This window comes from Schistocerca cancellata, chromosome 2, assembly GCF_023864275.1.
Source record: "Schistocerca cancellata isolate TAMUIC-IGC-003103 chromosome 2, iqSchCanc2.1, whole genome shotgun sequence".
In the NCBI taxonomy this organism is placed as follows: domain Eukaryota; kingdom Metazoa; phylum Arthropoda; class Insecta; order Orthoptera; family Acrididae; genus Schistocerca; species Schistocerca cancellata.
In genome coordinates this window covers 247,762,176-247,780,632 of record NC_064627.1, presented here as the reverse complement: position 1 = coordinate 247,780,632, position 18,457 = coordinate 247,762,176, and the positions used below count along the sequence as shown (strand labels likewise).

At 44.0% G+C, this 18,457-nt stretch overlaps 1 protein-coding gene across 1 annotated transcript in view; it reads right to left on the bottom strand.

The window, feature by feature from the left end:
• Window positions 1-18,457, bottom strand: part of LOC126152812 (uncharacterized) — a 159,600-nt gene that overhangs the window by 64,686 nt on the left and 76,457 nt on the right. Inside the window, exon 2 of the mRNA XM_049916030.1 lies at window positions 2,183-2,384. Coding sequence (XP_049771987.1) covers window positions 2,183-2,384 — 202 coding nt within the window. The remainder of the gene's footprint in view (window positions 1-2,182; window positions 2,385-18,457) is intronic.

The window sequence follows — 18,457 nt, the reverse complement described above, 5'->3', positions numbered from 1 at the left end:
ATTAGATATACATCCTAATCTCCTTCTCTCCCCTGTGTCTGTCCATCTCCCTCTCCTCCTTCCTTTGTCTATCTCCTGCTCCTTCCCCCTCAGTCTGTCCGTCACCTCCTCACACTCTCTCTGCCCATCACCTCCTCACCCTCTCTCTGTCCATCTCCTCCTCCCATTTTCTCTCTCTCTCTCTCTCTCTCTCTCTCTCTCTCTCTCTCTCCATCTCCTCCTGCGCTCTCTCTCTGTACATCTCTTCCTTCTCTTTTCGTTGTCGATTTCCTTCCACACCACTGTGCATCTTCTTTTCCCTCCTTCTCTCTGAACTTGAGCCTTGTTTATTGTTATTGTAATTTCAGATTTCGTAGTAGTACTCTAATAATAAACCAATGAGCCGTAAATACAACTTCCTGTTCGGTCACCCCTCTACGCTAGTGTATATTTTATATACAAATTTATATATTACAAAGTGGATAATCTATATGTGCCTAAACGTTTATAACAGTAATTTGTCAAAATTTGACGTAAATTGGAAAGGTGCATTTTGAGATGTTCGGTAACAATGTTTCCCTTTACGTACTACACACATATATTTATTACGTATATGTATTAAAAATAAACATATCTTAAAGAGCTAGGTACATCAAAACACGCCCGTATCAGAATTCAACATTGTGCCAGAATGTCGAAGCAATCGATCAAGAACATTTGGAGACTAACGATTTTGAAGAAATCAACATTTACGTTTCATAACATTTCCCAATTTATTACATACATATTACATATATACCAGATGGCGTTCCAGTGGGTATATAAAACACTTGCGTATTCCAATGCAATGTTGCATCAAAATTTCAAAGCAATCCATGAAGAACTTTCGGAGGTTTGAGATTTGAAGAAACGGACATCTATGTTTGTACATAAATAGAAACTGTAAATGTCCCTAAGCGAAAAACTCTGGAAATTTTTGACTGATTGCTTTGAAATTTGAATATATATATATATATATATATATATATATATATATATATATATAATGGAACAAACAATAACTTCTCTCCATCAGCAAAGAGTTTGGGAGTAATAATAGAAGAAAGTCTAAATTGGACAGAGCACGTAACTGCAGTGTGTAAAAAAGCATCAGCATCCCTTCATGTCTTACAAAAGTATAAAAAACTCTTCTCTTTCGATCTGAAAAAGAAATTAGTACAAATGCTTATACTCCCAATCGTTGACTACGGCGATATTATCCTACAAGGCCTCTCTCAGGAAAATTCGCGACGTCTGGAACTGGTTATGAATGCCTGCGTCCGATATATCTTTGACGTTCGACTTTTTGATCACATTTTACCAGCATATGCAAAATTGTCCTGGGTGCGTGCAGACAAACGCAGAGATTTCCATACACTCTGTCTCATCTACTGCCTTACAAATGTACATTGTCGCTCATATCTCTCCTCGTCCTTAACGTTTATGTCGGAACAACATGACAGAAACACACGTTCCCATCATAATAAAATCCTCTCTGTTCCACTGCATCGCTCAGTCACCTTCTCCAAGTCCTTTACAGTAGCGGGAACCCGACTCTGGAATAACCTCCCCCGTTATGTTAAGGAACTTAATTACATGTCCAGCTTCAAATAACAGTTAGTGACGTATCAACTTAAGCAACAGTAATGTCTCCCTCTGTACATGAATGCACTTCACCTCATTACTACCATTTTTCCCCCTCCTTAAATCTCCCTTCCCCAAAACTCGCTATACTAGTAAACATCTATTTTACACACCAAGATATTAATGTACATCTGCACAAATCTTCATTACTATTGCCAATTTTTCTCATGTTTATCATTATTATTTGATTTTTTTACTGTTATTATTATTGCTTTTATCATAATTTGTTTGTATAGCACCTGTTGTAAAAATAATGCCAGCATTTACTTTATTAGGTCTTAGTCATACCTCTTTATTCATATTGTCACTCGAGTAATCTAATTTTCTTATTTAAACTATTGTCATGATGTAACTCTGATATGTGAAATGCTGCATGTGTGGAACACTGGTCCGATGTAAGAGAGGGCCTGATGGCCCTAATCTGATCAGGTTAAATAAATAAATAAATATTCTGCAGTATTGGGAAACATGGAAGAATCAACACAAATTAGCTTGCCTACGGACATGGGAGGCGACGCACCTCGAAGATGCACGTGGGCTCTATGAAGAAGATGTTGGTGTCCCCACTGACTGGCCGCTGGGGGGCGCCACCCGAGTCAGACGTGTAGAGCGGCGGCAGCATCATGGGCTGCGGCCGTGAGTGGGACAGGTCGATCAGCAGCAGCTCGGCCCACAGAACGACCGCCAGCAGCGCCAGCACCACCGCCACCCGCCAGAACACCCTGCCCAACAGGCGAGAGCGGCGTTACATCTCGGCTGCACAACAAGGAACTCGATATCGTTCATCGTATTCGATGTTTTACGAAAGCCTGCAACTGTCTCGTTCATGTAAATACATTACTCGGGTTTGCCGTCGGATCATATGGTGCGTATCCCTCAATGCAGGGTGTATCAAAAAGAATCTTCCGATTTTAAAAGTCTCTTACAGATTCTCGTATGGAGGACATAGTGATAGACATCCCTGGTGTTGTGAAGCAGCTGAATGGGTTGAAAATAAATAAATCGCCAGGTCCTGATGGGATTCCAGTTCGGTTTTACAGAGAGTACTCTATTGCATTGGCTCCTTACTTAGCTTGCATTTATCGCGAATCTCTTGCCCAACGTAAAGTCCCGAATGACTGGAAATAGCGGAGGAGACGCCTGTATATACAAAGGTTAGAAGGACGGATCCTCAAAATTACGGACCAATATCCTTAACGTCGGTTTGTTGCAGGATTCTCGATCATATTCTCAGTTTGAATATAACGAATTTTCTTGAGACAGAGAAGTTGCTGTCCATGTATCAGCACAGCTTTAGAAAGCATCGCTCCTGCGAAACGCAAACTCGCCCTTTTTTCACATGATATCTTGTAAACCATGGATGAAGGGAATCAGACGGATGCCATATTCCTTGACTTCCGGAAAGCGTTTGACTCGGTGCCCCACTGCAGACTCCTAACTAAGGTACGAGCAAATGGGATTGGTTCCCAAGTATGTGAGTGGCTCTAAGACTTCTTAAGTAATAGAACCCAGTACGTTGACCTCGATGGTGAGTGTTCATCGGAGGTGAGGGTATCATCAGGAGTGCCCCAGGGAAGTGTGGTAGGTCCGCTGTTGTTTTCTGTCTACATAAATGATCTTTTGGATAGGGTGGATAGCAATGTGCGGCTTTTTGCTGATGATGCTGTGGTGTACGGGAAGGTGTCGTCGTTGAGTGGCTGCAGGAGGATACAAGATGACTTGGACAGGGTTTGTGATTGGTGTAAAGAATGCCAGCTAACTCTAAATATAAATAAATGTAAATTAATGCAGATGAGTAGGAAAAAGAATCCCGTAATGTTTGAATACTCCATTAGTAGTGCAGCTCTTGACACAGTCACGTCGATTAAATATTTGTGTGTAACATTGCAGAGCGACATGAAGTGGGACAAGCATGTAATGGCAGTTGTGGGGAAGGTGGATAGTCGTCTTAGGTTCATTGGTAGAATTTTGGGAAGAAGTGGTTCATCTGTAAAGGAGACCGCTTATAGAACACTAATACGACGTATTCTTGAGTACTGCTCCAGAGTTTGGGATCCCTATCACGTCGGATTGGGGGAGGACATAGAAGCAATTCAGAGGCGGGCTGCTAGATTTGTTACTGGTAGGTTTGATCATCACGCGAGTGTCACTGAAATGCTTCAGCAACTTGGGTGAGAGTCTATAGAGGAAAGGAGGCGTTCTTTTCGTGAATCGCTACTGAGGAAATTTAGAGAACCAGCATTTGAGGCTCACTGCAGTACAATTTTACTGCCGCCAACTTACATTTCGCGGAAAGACGACAAAGATAAGAGAGATTAGGGCTCGTACAGAGTCATATAGGCAGTCGTTTTTCCCTCCTTCTGTTTGGGAATGGAACAAGGAGAGAAGATGCTAGTTGTACGAGGTACCCTCCGCCACGCACCGTATGGTGGATTGCGGAGTATGTATGTAGATGTAGATGTAGATGTTATTTGAGATATGTGCGTGAACAATGTATTGTTGGAAAGAGCAAACTCTCGTGTTTTACATGGTCCCCACTAGGCAGCAGCAGAGAGCGCCCATTTCAGTTCTGGTAAAAATGATGTCGGGACAACAGAAAGCATTCTGTGTTCCACGTTTCGCGGAGTGCGGGTCAGCAATAACTGTTCAGCGTGACTTTCGTACTAGGTATGGTGTGGATACTCCTACAGCGCAGAGCATTAGACGATGGCATGAACAATTCCAAGGAACAGTTGTTTGTGAAAAGGGAAATCGCCGGGCCGTCCCCAAGTGTCTGACACAGACGTCGAACACTTCCGCCATAGTTTCACAAGGAGTTCGCAGAAATCCATTCGCTGTGCAGCTCGACAGTTCAACATGCCCCTGATGACTGTCTGGCATGCGTTGCGTCGTCGTTTACACATGAAACCATACAACATTCAGCTACTGCAAGCTCTTCATGAACGGGTAATACGCCCGACCACGGCCAGGGAAACCGACAGGCGATCCCCCGAAGAGAGGACACTGCAGACATTCTGAAAACCACAGCGAGAAGCCGGGTAGACGCCCTCGCCTCGCTCGAGGACGGACACGTTGCGAAGGGTCTGTCTCAGCATGAGAAGCGGGCCGAGAACTGATGGACACCTGCAGCCATTATAATTATACTGAGTGCACTATCCGAAAATTACCTCGAGCAATTAAACAGAACCGACTCGTGGAGATAACATCTTGGACCTAATGATAACAAACAGACCCAAACTTTTCGACTCTGTAAGCGCAGAACAGGGAATCACTGATCATAAGGTCGTTGCAGCATCCCTGAATATGGAAGTAAATAGGAATATGAAAAAGGGAGGAAGGTTTATCTGTTTAGCAAGAGTAATAGGAGGCAGATGTCAGACTACCTAACAGATCAAAACGAAAATTTCTGTTCCGACACTGACAATGTTGAGTGTTTATGGAAAAAGTTCAAAGCAATCGTAAAATGCGTTTTAGCCAGGTACGTGCCGAGTAAAACTGTGAGGGACGGGAAAAACCCACCGTGGTTCAACAACAAAGTTACGAAACTACTGCGAAAGCAAAGAGAGCTTCACTGCGAGTTTAAACGCAGCCAAAACCTCTCAGACAAACAGAAGCTAAACAATGTCAAAGTTAGCGTAAGGAGGGCTATGCGTGAAGCGTTCAGTGAATTCGAAAGTAAAATTCTATATACCGACTTGACAGAAAATCCTAGGAAGTTCTGGTCTTACGTTAAATCAGTAAGTGGCTCGAAACAGCATATCCAGACACTCTGGGATGATGATGGCATTGAAACAGAGGATGACACGCGTAAAGCTGAAATACTAAACACCTTTTTCCAAAGCCGTTTCACAGAGGAAGACCGCACTGCAGTTCCTTCTCTAAATCCTCGTACGAACGAAAAATGGCTGACATCGAAGTAAGTGTCCAAGGAATAGAAAAGCAACTGAAATCACTCAACAGAGGAAAGTCCACTGGACCTGACGGGATACCAATTCGATTCAACACAGAGTACGCGAAAGAACTTGTCCCCCTTCTAACAGCCGTGTACGGCAAGTCTCTAGAGGAACGGAAGGTTCCAAATGATTGGAAAAGAGCACAGGTAGTCCCAGTTTTCAAGAAGGGTCGTCGAGCAGATGCGCAAAACTATAGGCCTGTATCACTGACGTCGGTCTCTTGTAGAATTTTGGAACATGCTTCTTGCTCGCGTATCATGTCATTTCCGGAAACCCAGAATCTACTCTGTAGGAATCAACATGGATTCCGGAAACAGCGATCGTGTGAGAACCAAATCGCTTCATTTGTTCATGAGATCCAGAAGATATTAGATACAGGCTCCCAGGTAGATGCCATTTTCCTTGACTTCCGGAAGGTGTTCGATACAGTTCCGCACTGTCGCCTGATAAACAAAGTAAGAGCCTACAGAGTATCAGTCCAGCTGTGTGGCTGGATTGAAGAGTTTTTAGCAAACAGAACACAGCATGTTGTTCTCAATGGAGAGACGTCTACAGACGTTAAAGTAACCTCTGGCGTGCCACAGGGGAGTGTTATAAGACTATTGCTTTTCACAATATATATAAATGACCTAGTAGGTAGTGTCGAAAATTCTATGCGGCTTTTCGCGGATGGTGCTGTAGTACACAGAGAAGTTGCAGCATTAGAAACTTGCAGCGAAATGCTGGAAGATCTGCAGCGGATAGGCACTTGGTGCAGGGACTGGCAACTGACCCTTAACATAGACAATTGTAATGTATTGTGAATACATAGAAAGAAGGATCCTTTATTGTATGATTATATGATAGCGGAACAAACTCTGGTAGTAGTTACTTCTGTAAAATATCTGGGAGTATGCGTACGGAACTATCTGAAGTGGAATGATCACATAAAATTAATTGTTGGTAAGGCGGGTGCCAGTTTGAGATTCATTGGGAGAGTCCTTAGAAAATGTAGTCCACCAACAAAGGAGGTGGCTCGCAAAACACTCGTTCGACCTATACTTGAGTATTGCTCATCAGTGTGGGATCCGTACCAGATCAGGTTGACGGAGGAGATAGAGAAGATCCAAAGAAGAGCGGCGCGTTTCGTCACAGGGTTATTTGGTAAGCGTGATAGCGATACGGAGATGTTTAGCAAACACAAGTGGCAGACTCTGCAAGAGAGGGCGCTCTGCATCGCGGTGTAGCTTGCTGTCCAGGTTTCGAGAGGGTGCGTTTCTGGTTGAGGTATCGAATGTATTGCTTCCCCCTACTTATACCTCCCGAGGAGATCACGAATGTAAAATTAGAGAGATTCGAGCTTGCTCGGAGGCTTTCCGGCAGTCGTTCTTCCCGCGAACCATACGCGACTGTAACAGGAAAGGGAGGTAATGACAGTGGCACGTAAAGTGCCCTCCGCCACACACCGTTTGGTGGCTTGCGGAGTATAAATGTAGATGTAGACGTAGTCGTAGATGGAACGCCAAGAATGTACGAGAGAAAGCATGTGAGTTCTTCCGACCTGCCTTGGAAAGCAGGAATGTGCCAACGATTCCAGCACCCCAAGGGCACAGCGAGGAGCACACACAAAGTGCGGGGAATTGGTGCAGGGAAGCGTGCGAAAGAAGTCAGCATTCATAAGAAGATGCTTTTCTCGACACTAAGGACATTCCTTATAAATCATGGATGCCGTCAAATTTTGAGACAAAGGCAAATATGAGTCTGTCCAAGCCGGACGCCGAGAGGGCGATTAAAAAGAAGCGTTCTAGCTGCTCTCACTACAGCCTCGGAATGCAGGAAGACAGCTTAAGAATGTGAAATCGTGAGAAAGATGCCGATTCACGAGGCACACGCCAGCCACGCCAGGAAATTTCCACCCCGCACGGAGAGGCGTGGCTAATTAACGGTGATCTGTCACTGGGCTGCATCGAAAATTTTGTTCACCAATGACAACGCCGAAAGGAACAGTATTCCGAAGAGGAGTTGAGCTGAGAGAGGGAGGAGAAGCGAGGGAGAGAGTCATGGAGACACCTCGGAAGCGAGAGGACATCGGTGCTCTTGCACCCATTGCTAGCATCCGCCTTCCGACACCGTGATAACACAGCTTCGGCCACGCAACCGGCAACCAGCAGATAACGCGGAGATCATAGCTGGGTCTCGCCGCAAAGCCGCGATTGCTCATGGGGACAGCCGACTCGCGCCACACAGCTCCAAGGCGACGCGCCGAAACGACGCAGTGCCTGCCGCCGACAGCAACGAACGATAACGAATAATGGTGACACGGTTCTTACCCTCCTCCTTCCCCTTAATAACCGAGTCGTGTCCGCGCCCAGTCAAATCGTCCTGGGATTTATAATTTTGATTTGGTTTGTGTAAACAGGAAGAAAATAAATACATTTCTTTTTGTTTTAATCACATAAGTAACCTTTTACATTCATACATTAACCCCTTAATTTCGTACCCTTTGTGTTTGATTTCATTTAATTATTAAATCAATGAATTATTGGTTCCTAACGTGGGGCAATCTCATCAGTCATCTGCTCGTCATTTCATGTTCGACAGCAAAGAGAAGAAATCTCATTTCGCTACAAAGGTGACAAGCAACATCTCGTGGAGTTCCGTAATTTCGTTCTTGGAAAGATGGAGGATCATATATTTCCTCTACGCTTAGTGTTTAGTGACGAGGCAACAATCCATTTAAATACGAAGGTGAATCGTCATAATCTGAGAATATGGGGTACAGAATAACCACGAAGTTGTACAACATGAGAGGTGTGGTGTCACCGCCAGACACCACACTTGCTAGGTGGTAGCTTTAAATCGGCCGCGGTCCATTAGTACATGTCGGACCCGCGTGTCGCCACTGTCAGTAATTGCAGACCGAGCGCCACCACACGGCAGGTCTAGAGAGACGTACTAGGACTCGCCCCAGTCGTACGACGACTTTGCTAGCGACTACACTGACGAAGCCTTTCTCTCATTAGCCGAGAGATAGTTAGAATAGCCTTCAGCTAAGTCCATGGCTACGACCTAGCAAGGCGCCATTAAACATTTCTAGAGAGAGTCTCACTTGTATCATCAAGAATGCTGTATACAAATGATGGATTAAAGTTAAGTATTCCAGCAGCTACATACTTTTCTTTATAGCATTCATTACGTATCCTGTTTCAGACTTAAGCAAGCCTGCGTGAATTAAACGCGTGCTTTTCGGTTACCCGTCACTGTGGACTGCCTGTCTTGTCAGTCCACAACAAGAGGGACTCTCCAAAATTTAATGTGTTTTGTGCATTTCAAGGGAGAATGTGCGTGGTCCATTTTTCTTTGCCGAGAACACAGTTACATAAAACTCATATCTCGATATGATTGAGAACTTTCTTTTCCCACAGTTGGAGACTGATTCGAACGACTTCATTTACCAACCGCCACAGTGGCATCTGGAAGTGTGGCAATTTTTACATCAAAGTATTACTGAAGATGGATCGGTCGCACTGGACCAAATGATTCAGCCTCGCATTACTGGCCTCAAAGACCACCGGACCTGACTGTCTCTGACTATTTATTGCTGGCGTTTATATAAAACTCTGTTTATGTGCCTCCGTAACCAACAACAATGAATGAACTGAGACTTCGCATAACATCAGCTGTAACTCAAGACATACTCGCTGCAGTGTGGGAACAACTTGAATACCGCATTGAAATATGCCATGCATCTCTAGGGGGGCATATTGAATTCCCTTGGAAAGATAGGAAAAAAATTTTTGAGTTTCCCATTCATCAAAAAACAAAATTCATTGTATATATTTATTAGTTTCAGTGCGAAATCGGATGTTTCTTGTTAATATTCTCTGTATTTAGTAGATTCAACCGCTCGACATCTTCAGGTGGTGGTAACTGCTACTGTCACTGCTGCAAGACGCGACTGATGATAATCTCTCGGAGGTGGTGTCGAACTTCATCAGACCAGGAACAGGCAATATGCGTGCGCGGAAAGACGCTCGCAGTTGGAGGAAAGCGGCGCTTATAGTGCCCCCTCGCGGGAGCCACAGAAAGGCCTCCTGCACGTGTGCTGTGGGCGAAGACAGTGCTGCCGGACACTCTTGTGGCTAAAAACTGAATTAAATCTCAGCAGTGAGCTGCGACGACTCAAAAATCGGAAGGTTTTGTTTCTCCGGTTCTAATTTAATGGCACCCAGTGCTGGGTTACAGGCAGCGCTTACTTAGAAACCTGCATCCCTGTTAATAAGATTGTCCACTGTACGGATATCAGTCGCCTCCTTAACAACAGACTCGCAGATAGATGATGCTGGGGATAATGCTTCAATCTTTCCGCAAAACATGCGATACCCCTCCCGCTGACTTGATCCCCCTCATCCCCTGGTTGCTCCTCTCCCATCCCAGCCCCCTGCCACGCCTTCACTGTTGTGTTCCCCTACCCTCCACCTCTACACCCTTCATCTCCTTTCCCAAGGTGGCTTCCATCGACTCCCCCTCCCAGATGATGCCCTCTCTCCCTCCATTCATCCCTCCTATCAACTCTGATCCTCATCTCCTCCTCCCTTCTACATCTACATCTACATCCATACTCCGCAAGCCACCTGACGGTGTGTGGCGGAGGGTACCTTGAGTACCTCTATCGGTTCTCCCTTCTATTCCAGTCTCGTATTGTTCGTGGAAAGAAGGATTGTCGGTATGCCTCTGTGTGGGCTCTAATCTCTCTGATTTTATCCTCATGGTCTCTTCGCGAGATATACGTAGGAGGGAGCAATATACTGCTTGACTCTTCGGTGAAGGTATGTTCTCGAAACTTTGACAAAAGCCCGTACCGAGCTACTGAGCGTCTCTCCTGCAGAGTCTTCCACTGGAGTTTATCTATCATCTCCGTAACGCTTTCGCGATTACTAAATGATCCTGTAACGAAGCGCGCTGCTCTCCGTTGGATCTTCTCTATGTCTTGTATCAACCCTATCTGGTACGGATCCCACACTGCTGAGCAGTATTCAAGCAGTGGGCGAACAAGCGTACTGTAACCTACTTCCTTTGTTTTCGGATTGCATTTCCTTAGGATTCTTCCAATGAATCTCAGTCTGGTATCTGCTTTACCGACAATCAACATTATATGATCATTCCATTTTAAATCACTCCTAATGCGTACTCCCAGATAATTTATGGTATTAACTGCTTCCAGTTGCTGACCTGCTATTTTGTAGCTAAATGATAAAGGATCTATCTTTCTGTGTATCCGTAGCACATTACACTTGTCTACATTGAGATTCAGTTGCCATTCCCTGCACCATGCGTCAATTCGCTGCAGATCCTCCTGCATTTCAGTACAATTTTCCATTGTTACAACCTCTCGATACACCACAGCATCATCTGCAAAAAGCCTCAGTGAACTTCCTCTGTCCTTTTCTGGGCTCCCTCTCCCTCCCCCCCTTCCATCCTGTTTTTCCCAGCCTACCCTCTCTCTGCCTACCTTCTCTCCCCTGAGTCCTTTTTGCTCTCCCCTCCACTGCCTTTCCCACTCCTCCTTGCCTCTGCCCAGCCCCCCCTTTTTCTATGTCCCCTCCCTCCGTCGGCTCCCCCTTTCTGTCCTTTCCTCTCCTCCCCCCTTTTTCCCCTTCATCGGTCTGGGTCCTCCCCCCCCCCCCCCCCCCCTATGTGTCGCTGTGTCGCCTGAATAGTGCTGTTTCCAGTGAGTATTCATCGTTGTGCATCCCCTGTCAGTGTTGCGAACAGCAGCCATACTGTCGCTAGTTGTGTTTTTTTTAATCTTGTGCGAATAGAAACCAGACTGTCGCTGTGTTTTTTTAATTGTCTGTCTACTATTTTACCTGTATGCTTCCTGTGTATTTAATTAGCATTGCCTACTCTTTGTTTTATGTTTTTATTTCCGCCATTTTATAATTTATGTCACCGTTTTTATCGCCTGCTTTTATTGTTTATTCTACCGTTTTAAAAATTCTGTAGGCTGAAGAGCGGCGTAGTAAGCTGCTGCCAGCCTGCCCCCTTGGGGGGGGGGGGGGGGGGGGAATCGAAGCTCAATAAAGGAAAAAAAGAATGCGATGCCCCATGTCCAGGCAATGTTCCACTGCCGATGATTTATCAGGTTGCCCGGCGTGTATGACGATGGTGTACAGCACAACTTTCTTGCATGGTTCGGCATGTCTACCCAATATAATATTTCCCACACAAGTGGGATCTTATTTACGCCATGTTTCCTAAGACCGAGATTGTCTCTGACCAAACACAACAACTTTCTCAGTTTTGCTGGTAGCCAGAAACAGACTTGTTGTCGTGTCCCTTGAGGATTCTTTCTATTCTTGAAGTCACACATCCAAGATACAACGGCGTTATTGCTGTGATCCAACGTTGTGTTGAACACCACCGTTTAAACGCCTGGGCCAACCCGATTAATCAGCGGTAGCGAAGCAATGCCTCGACACGGGACATCGTATGTTTTACGAGAAGAGTGATTTTTACCCTCAGCGCCACCTTACTTGGACTGTGTTCTTAAGGGGGCCACACATATCCGTGCGGCGGACAATCTGATCAACACGGATGCAGATTTTCAATTAAGTGCCGCCTGGAATCCAGCACTGGTTGCCTTTAAATTAAAACAGAACAAAGAAGAACTTCTGATTCGTGAGTCGACGCTGCTCACTACTGAGACTTAACTCAGTTTTATCCACAGCAGCGTCCGACAGCACTGTGTCCGCAGAGCACACACCGAAGGCTCGTCTGCGGCTCCCGCCAGGGGGCACTACAAACGCCGCTTTTCTCCAACTGCGAGCCTCTTTCCGCGCAAGCGTATTGCCCGATCCTCGCCTGTTGAAGCTCGACGCCGCCGCGCGACTTTCATCAGTCGCATCTTGCAGCAGTGACAACAATGTAACTACCATCACCTGAAGATGTCAAGCAGTTTATCGACGAAATATTGTGGGATTTGCACAATATCAGCCGGCGGCAGACGAGAGGAGTGCATTTGCGGCAGATCTGTCAGGAAAGCCTAGAAGTCATATGTGTCTTTCATTATTTAAATAGCCGGCCGCGGTGGTCTAGCGGTTCTAGGCGCTCAGTCCGGAACGGCGGGACTGCTACGGTCGCAGGTTCGAATCCTGCCTCGGGCGTGGATGTGTGTGATGTCCTTAGGTTAGTTAGGTTTAAGTAGTTCTAAGTTCTAGGGGACTGATGACCACATATGTTAAGTCCCATAGTGCTCAGAGCCATTATTTAAATAATGAAAAACTGCACCAATTACTTATTTTTTTCATACTTAGCACAACGCGTTTGGAGAATTTATTCTAATTTTCAGGTGCATTTGTTTACATGATTGTTTTGGGAATGTTTGCGTCTGTGATTTTCTGCCTCTCTTGCATTGTACATAACTCTTTGAGGTTGTGTCGCAATCGGAAAATCGAACAAAATGAATCTTCGAGCCTTTTAATACGATAATATTGGAAATGATATTTTCGTTAGTCTGCTTACAGATGTTGTGACACCTCTATTAAACAAAATTTTTCTCTCACACACACACGAATTATTACTTACATTGTTTGTTTCAACAACCAAAACATGCTACACATGTATTTTGACTCTACTGATTCACAAAGAGTTTGTAACCAGTCAGATGTGTTACAGTGGTTTTTGATTACATTACACTAAGATGATAAAATCATGGGGTAGCGACATGCTCATATACAGATGGCGCTAGTTCCGGGTATACAAGCTAGAAAACGGCAGAGCTGTCAATTGCACTCAGGTGGTTCATGCGGAAAAATTTCCGACTTGATTATGGCCGCAAGACGGGAATTAACAGACTTCCAACGCGGAATGGTAGTTGCAGCTAGGAGCTGTTTTGGGTCGGTCGGATGCTTGACTTGGAATCATGTTTATGAGAGAAGGTTGCTTTTTTCTGAAGGAGGTCCATGCTGTTATGCAGAGTAAAGAACTGGTAGAGACCATTTCATTTTATTTGCTGCGATGAAGTTTTGTTCTCGCGCTGAAATTAGATAGGTACTACTTACTTACGATCATTATGCGAGTAGGTATCAGGTTGTGTGCTTGCCCACAGTGAAATCGGAACTCATAGGTTGCTTATATGTAACTGATCGGAAGCTAATTATACCATCGTACTTTATTTTGTCTCACTTCAGATATTATCAATTCAAAGATGTGACTTTCTCTCGAAGTATAAGAATATAGTTTTTCCTTCAGTCATAATTTAGAGTCGCCAAAACGCTGTTTCTTCCAATTGAAGTCTTGCAGCTGAGGGTTTGAGCATCCCTGCAGAGCTGTAAAATAATTTTCTTGTGTTCGGTGATAATACGAGGTTCATTCAAGTTCTAAGGCCTCCGATTTTTTTTTCTAATTAACTACTCACCCGAAATCGATGAAACTGGCGTTACTCCTCAACGTAATCGCCCTTCAGATGTACACATTTTTCACAACGCTGACGCCATGATTCCATGGCAGCGGCGACGGCTTCTTTAGGAGTTTGTTTTGACCACTGGAAAATCGCTGAGGCAATAGCAGCACGGCTGATGAATGTGCGGCCACGGAGAGTGTCTCTCACTGTTGGAAAAAGCCAAAAGTCACTAGGAGCCAGGTCAGGTGAGAAGGGGGCATGTGGAATCACTTCAAAGTTGTTATCACCAAGAAACTGTTGCGTAACGTTAGCTCGATGTGCGGGTGAGTTGTCTTGGTGAAACAGCACACGCGCAGCCCTTCCCAGACGTTTTTGTTGCAGTGCAGGAAGGAATTTGTTCTTCAAAACATTTTCGTAGGATGCACCTGTTACCGTAGTGCCCTTTGGAACGCAATGGGTAAGGATTACGCCCTCGCTGTCCCAGAACATGGACACCATCATTTTTTCAGCACTGGCGGTTACCAGAAATTTTTTGGTGGCGGTGAATATGTGTGCTTCCATTGAGCTGACTGGCGCTTTGTTTCTGGATTGAAAAATGGCATCCACGTCTCATCCATTGTCACAACCGACGAAAAGAAAGTCCCATTCATGCTGTTGTTGCGCGTCAACATTGCTTGGCAACATGCCATACGGGCAGCCATGCGGTCATCTGTCAGCATTCGTGGCACCCACCTGGATGACACTTTTCGCATTTTCAGGTCGTCATGTAGGATTGTGTGCACAGAACCCACAGAAATGCCAACTCTGGAGGCGATCTGTTCAACAGTCATTCGGCGATCCCCCAAAACAATTCTCTCCACTTTCTCGATCATGTCGTCAGACCAGCTTGTGCGAGCCCGAGGTTGTTTCGGTTTGTTGTCACACAATGTTCTGCCTTCATTGAACTGTCGCACCCACGAACGCACTTTCGACACATCCATAACTCCATCACCATATGTCTCCTTCAACTGTCGATGAATTCCAATTGGTTTCACACCACGCAAATTCAGAAAACGAATGATTGCACGCTGTTCAAGTAAGGAAAACGTCGCCATTTTAAGTATTTAAAGCAGTTCTCATTCTCGCCGCTGGCGTTAAAATTCCATCTGCCGTACGGTGCTGCCATCTCTGGGACGTATTGACAATGAACGCGGCCTCATTTTAAAACAATGCGCATGTTTCTATCTCTTTCCAGTCCGGAGAAAAAAAATCGGAGGCCTTAGAACTTGAATGCACCTCGTATATTGCCTTTAATTCAGTTCGCTTTTATTTTACCATAAGCTTTATCTTTCCTTGTATCCAGTTATCTGAGAGTGCTATCTTGCTTGGGCGCCATCGTGTTAAAACACTCTGATTCGCAAACGAAAGGAGGCAGTGCATATTGCCACTCGACTGGCAACAGCGTCACATGGATATTTTTACTTTGTGCGCGTCGTCGGCCACGGAGACGGGTTCATTATACTCAACAATTAAGAAATAACTGTGAATAAACTAAACTATTTTGTGTATTCATAAACATTCGGTAGTACATAGGCTATATAGGATGTGATGATTTTGAAAAAAATCGTTTAAAAAACGAAAATTATAAAATTGTGAAAATGTGATGTTTCGCTTTGTTTATCGCAGTCAGTTCTAACAGAAAATCTGTAAACGGCAACGGCACGAATTTAGAGACTTTTTTCCGAGATCTGTCGATCAGAATCATGGTGACAGGGTACTTAAAACATTATACAGATTGTTCCCTTAAACTGGTCATGAATTTACGGATTTCACATCTTGTGCATGCTAACACTGACCTGAGGTGAGGTATGTAGCTTCAGAAAGAAACAAGTAACAGGATACTATCCTCTAGCTATCGTTTATGTAGCTGACATTCTTAGACCTGAAAATGTGCCTGTGAAAACTTATTTTCTATGGCCCATCATATGATATACCTGGTAATTACATAAAAACATAAGCATAGCCTACCTTGTTGATCATTATGTCACCTTAATAATGCTTTGTTATCTCATCTGGTTTGTTTTAATTTCTTTTTTTTGCGTAAGTCTATGTCTACAGTTGGGTAATCTGCATTTCATATTCACTCAAAGACAACTGAGGCCAGCAATGATGAGGATGGTCACCGTTGCGTTGACGACTACAGTACAATAATAGTCTACAATTGAGTTTAAAGACCACCAAGGAAAAACTGTCAGAAAATATAGTTTTTCAGAATTTCACAATCTGAATGTAAATGATTTAATTGTAATGGCCCTAAAGTGCGTTGTATGTTCAAAGAAGGAAGCTTCAGACAGGTCTGTAGCTCAAATTTAAAAAACGTTGGTGGCTAGAGGCGTTCTTCAGTCTTCAACTGTATGAAGCAGCTTAAAGCACTATAGCTGTCACCACGTGTGACGGAATTACCAAAGGGTCCATTCGCTACACTCTTAGATTCCTCAAACTATCTAGTTACTTACTTACTTACACACTGGTCATACCGGACTCGAGAGTCCATTACCGCAGCAACGTATTTTCGCCAGCTGTCCCTGGCTTGGGCTATTTCCTTCCATTCACCTTCAATACCTAGGATCCTCAAATCAGCCTTCACACTGTCCTCCCATCTACGCCTCGGTCCCCCCACAGGACGTTTTCCTTCTAGGTGCCCTACCAGTACTCTGCGCGCTGTCCTACCCTCATCCACTCGAGTTACGTAACACGCCATCGCAGCCTACGTGATTTAATAATACTGATTATGTCAGGGCTTGAATAGAATCGTGAACCTCTTCGTTATGCAGTTTTCGCGACCCTCCGCTACTGTCATCCCTTTTTGCTCCGAAAATTTTCCTCAAAATTTTGTTTTCAAATACTCGAAACGGCTTTTCATTTTGCACAGTGAGAGACCAAGTGTCACACCCATACAGCATAACTGGTAGAATAATAGTTTTGGAAAGTAATCTATTCAGTGAGAAGTAGCACGCATTTCCCGCCCGTAATCTCTTCTTCAGTTCGGATTCAATCTCATTTCTCGAAGTGATGTCCACGCCCAGATACTTAAATGTGTTCACTTTTTCAAACTGCATGTCTCCAACTCTTAACATTTCCTGATCTATTGTTGTTGGCATTCTAGTAGCAACCAGGTATTTAGTTTTGTCTTCACTTATCCTTAGGCCTACATCTTCACTAGCCTTGATTAACGCATTCGCATTTGCTGTTACAGATTCTTACCTATCTCTAATGATGTTTAGATCATCTGCATACCCTAATATCTTAATATTTCCATTTAACTCCACACCCTCTGAATTATCTGCTGCCATTCGTACAATATAATTAAAAATTAGCGGAGACAGGGCATCTCCCTGCTTAAGTCCGTTCTTTATTACAAATTCTTCTGACTCCAATTTCCCGAAACATACTTTACTTTTTGTGTTTTTCAAACTCGCTTCTATAAGTCTAACATACTTCTTTGGTATTCCAACTTCAAAAGAATTCTGTACAATTTTGACATCAATACTGAATCATATGCTTTTGTAAAATCTATGAAAAGATTATGAAGTGGTTTATTGTATTCCCATTTCTTTTCCAAAATTTGACGCAGGGTGAATATTTGGTCTATAGTTGATCTGTTCCTCCGAAAGCCGGCTTGGTAATCCTCCACAATTTCATCTGCATATGGTGTAAGCCTGCTTAGCAGAATATTCGAGAAAATTTTGGAACATACTGGTAATAGCGGTATCCCTCTTCAATTACTACAATCCATTTTATCATCTTTCTTAAAAATTGGGATCAGAATCGACTCCTGCCACTCTTCAGGTATCATCTCTGAGTTCCATACTTTAGTTATCACTTTGTGAACTATTTCCACCAATTTCTGTCCCCCATTTTTAACTAATTCTGCAGTTATGCAATCTGATCCTGGTGCTTTATGGTTTTTCAATTTGTTGATTGTATCTCTTACTTCCTTTAACGTTGGCTCAAGTATCTGGGGTTCTGCTGTATGTATTTCGTACGCCTGCTCATTTCCTGCTTCCTGGTGTACATTTAATAGATGCTCAAAATACGCCCTCCATTTACTTAATATAGCACTGGGGTCTGTCAGTATTCCCCCAGCATCCCGTCGAAGTGCATTTGTCGTAGCCTTGAAGCCCTTCCTATACCCATTTATGACTAGGTAAAGTTCCCTAATGTTCTTTGTTTTATTGTTTGTTTCCATTTTTTGTAATTTGATTGTTCAAATAATCCCTCTTCTTTGCCCGTAGCCTACGACCAACTTCCCTTCTCAAGTTCAAGAACTCCTCTCGTTTTCTGTCTCCCATTCTGTCCCAATCTAATCGCGCTTTTCTCCTTTCCTCTACCAGTTTCTTGCATTCCTCATCAAACCACGGTTTCCTCCTGTTCTTCTTAATTGTACCTATTGTGACTTTCGCTGCCTCTTTGATATTAT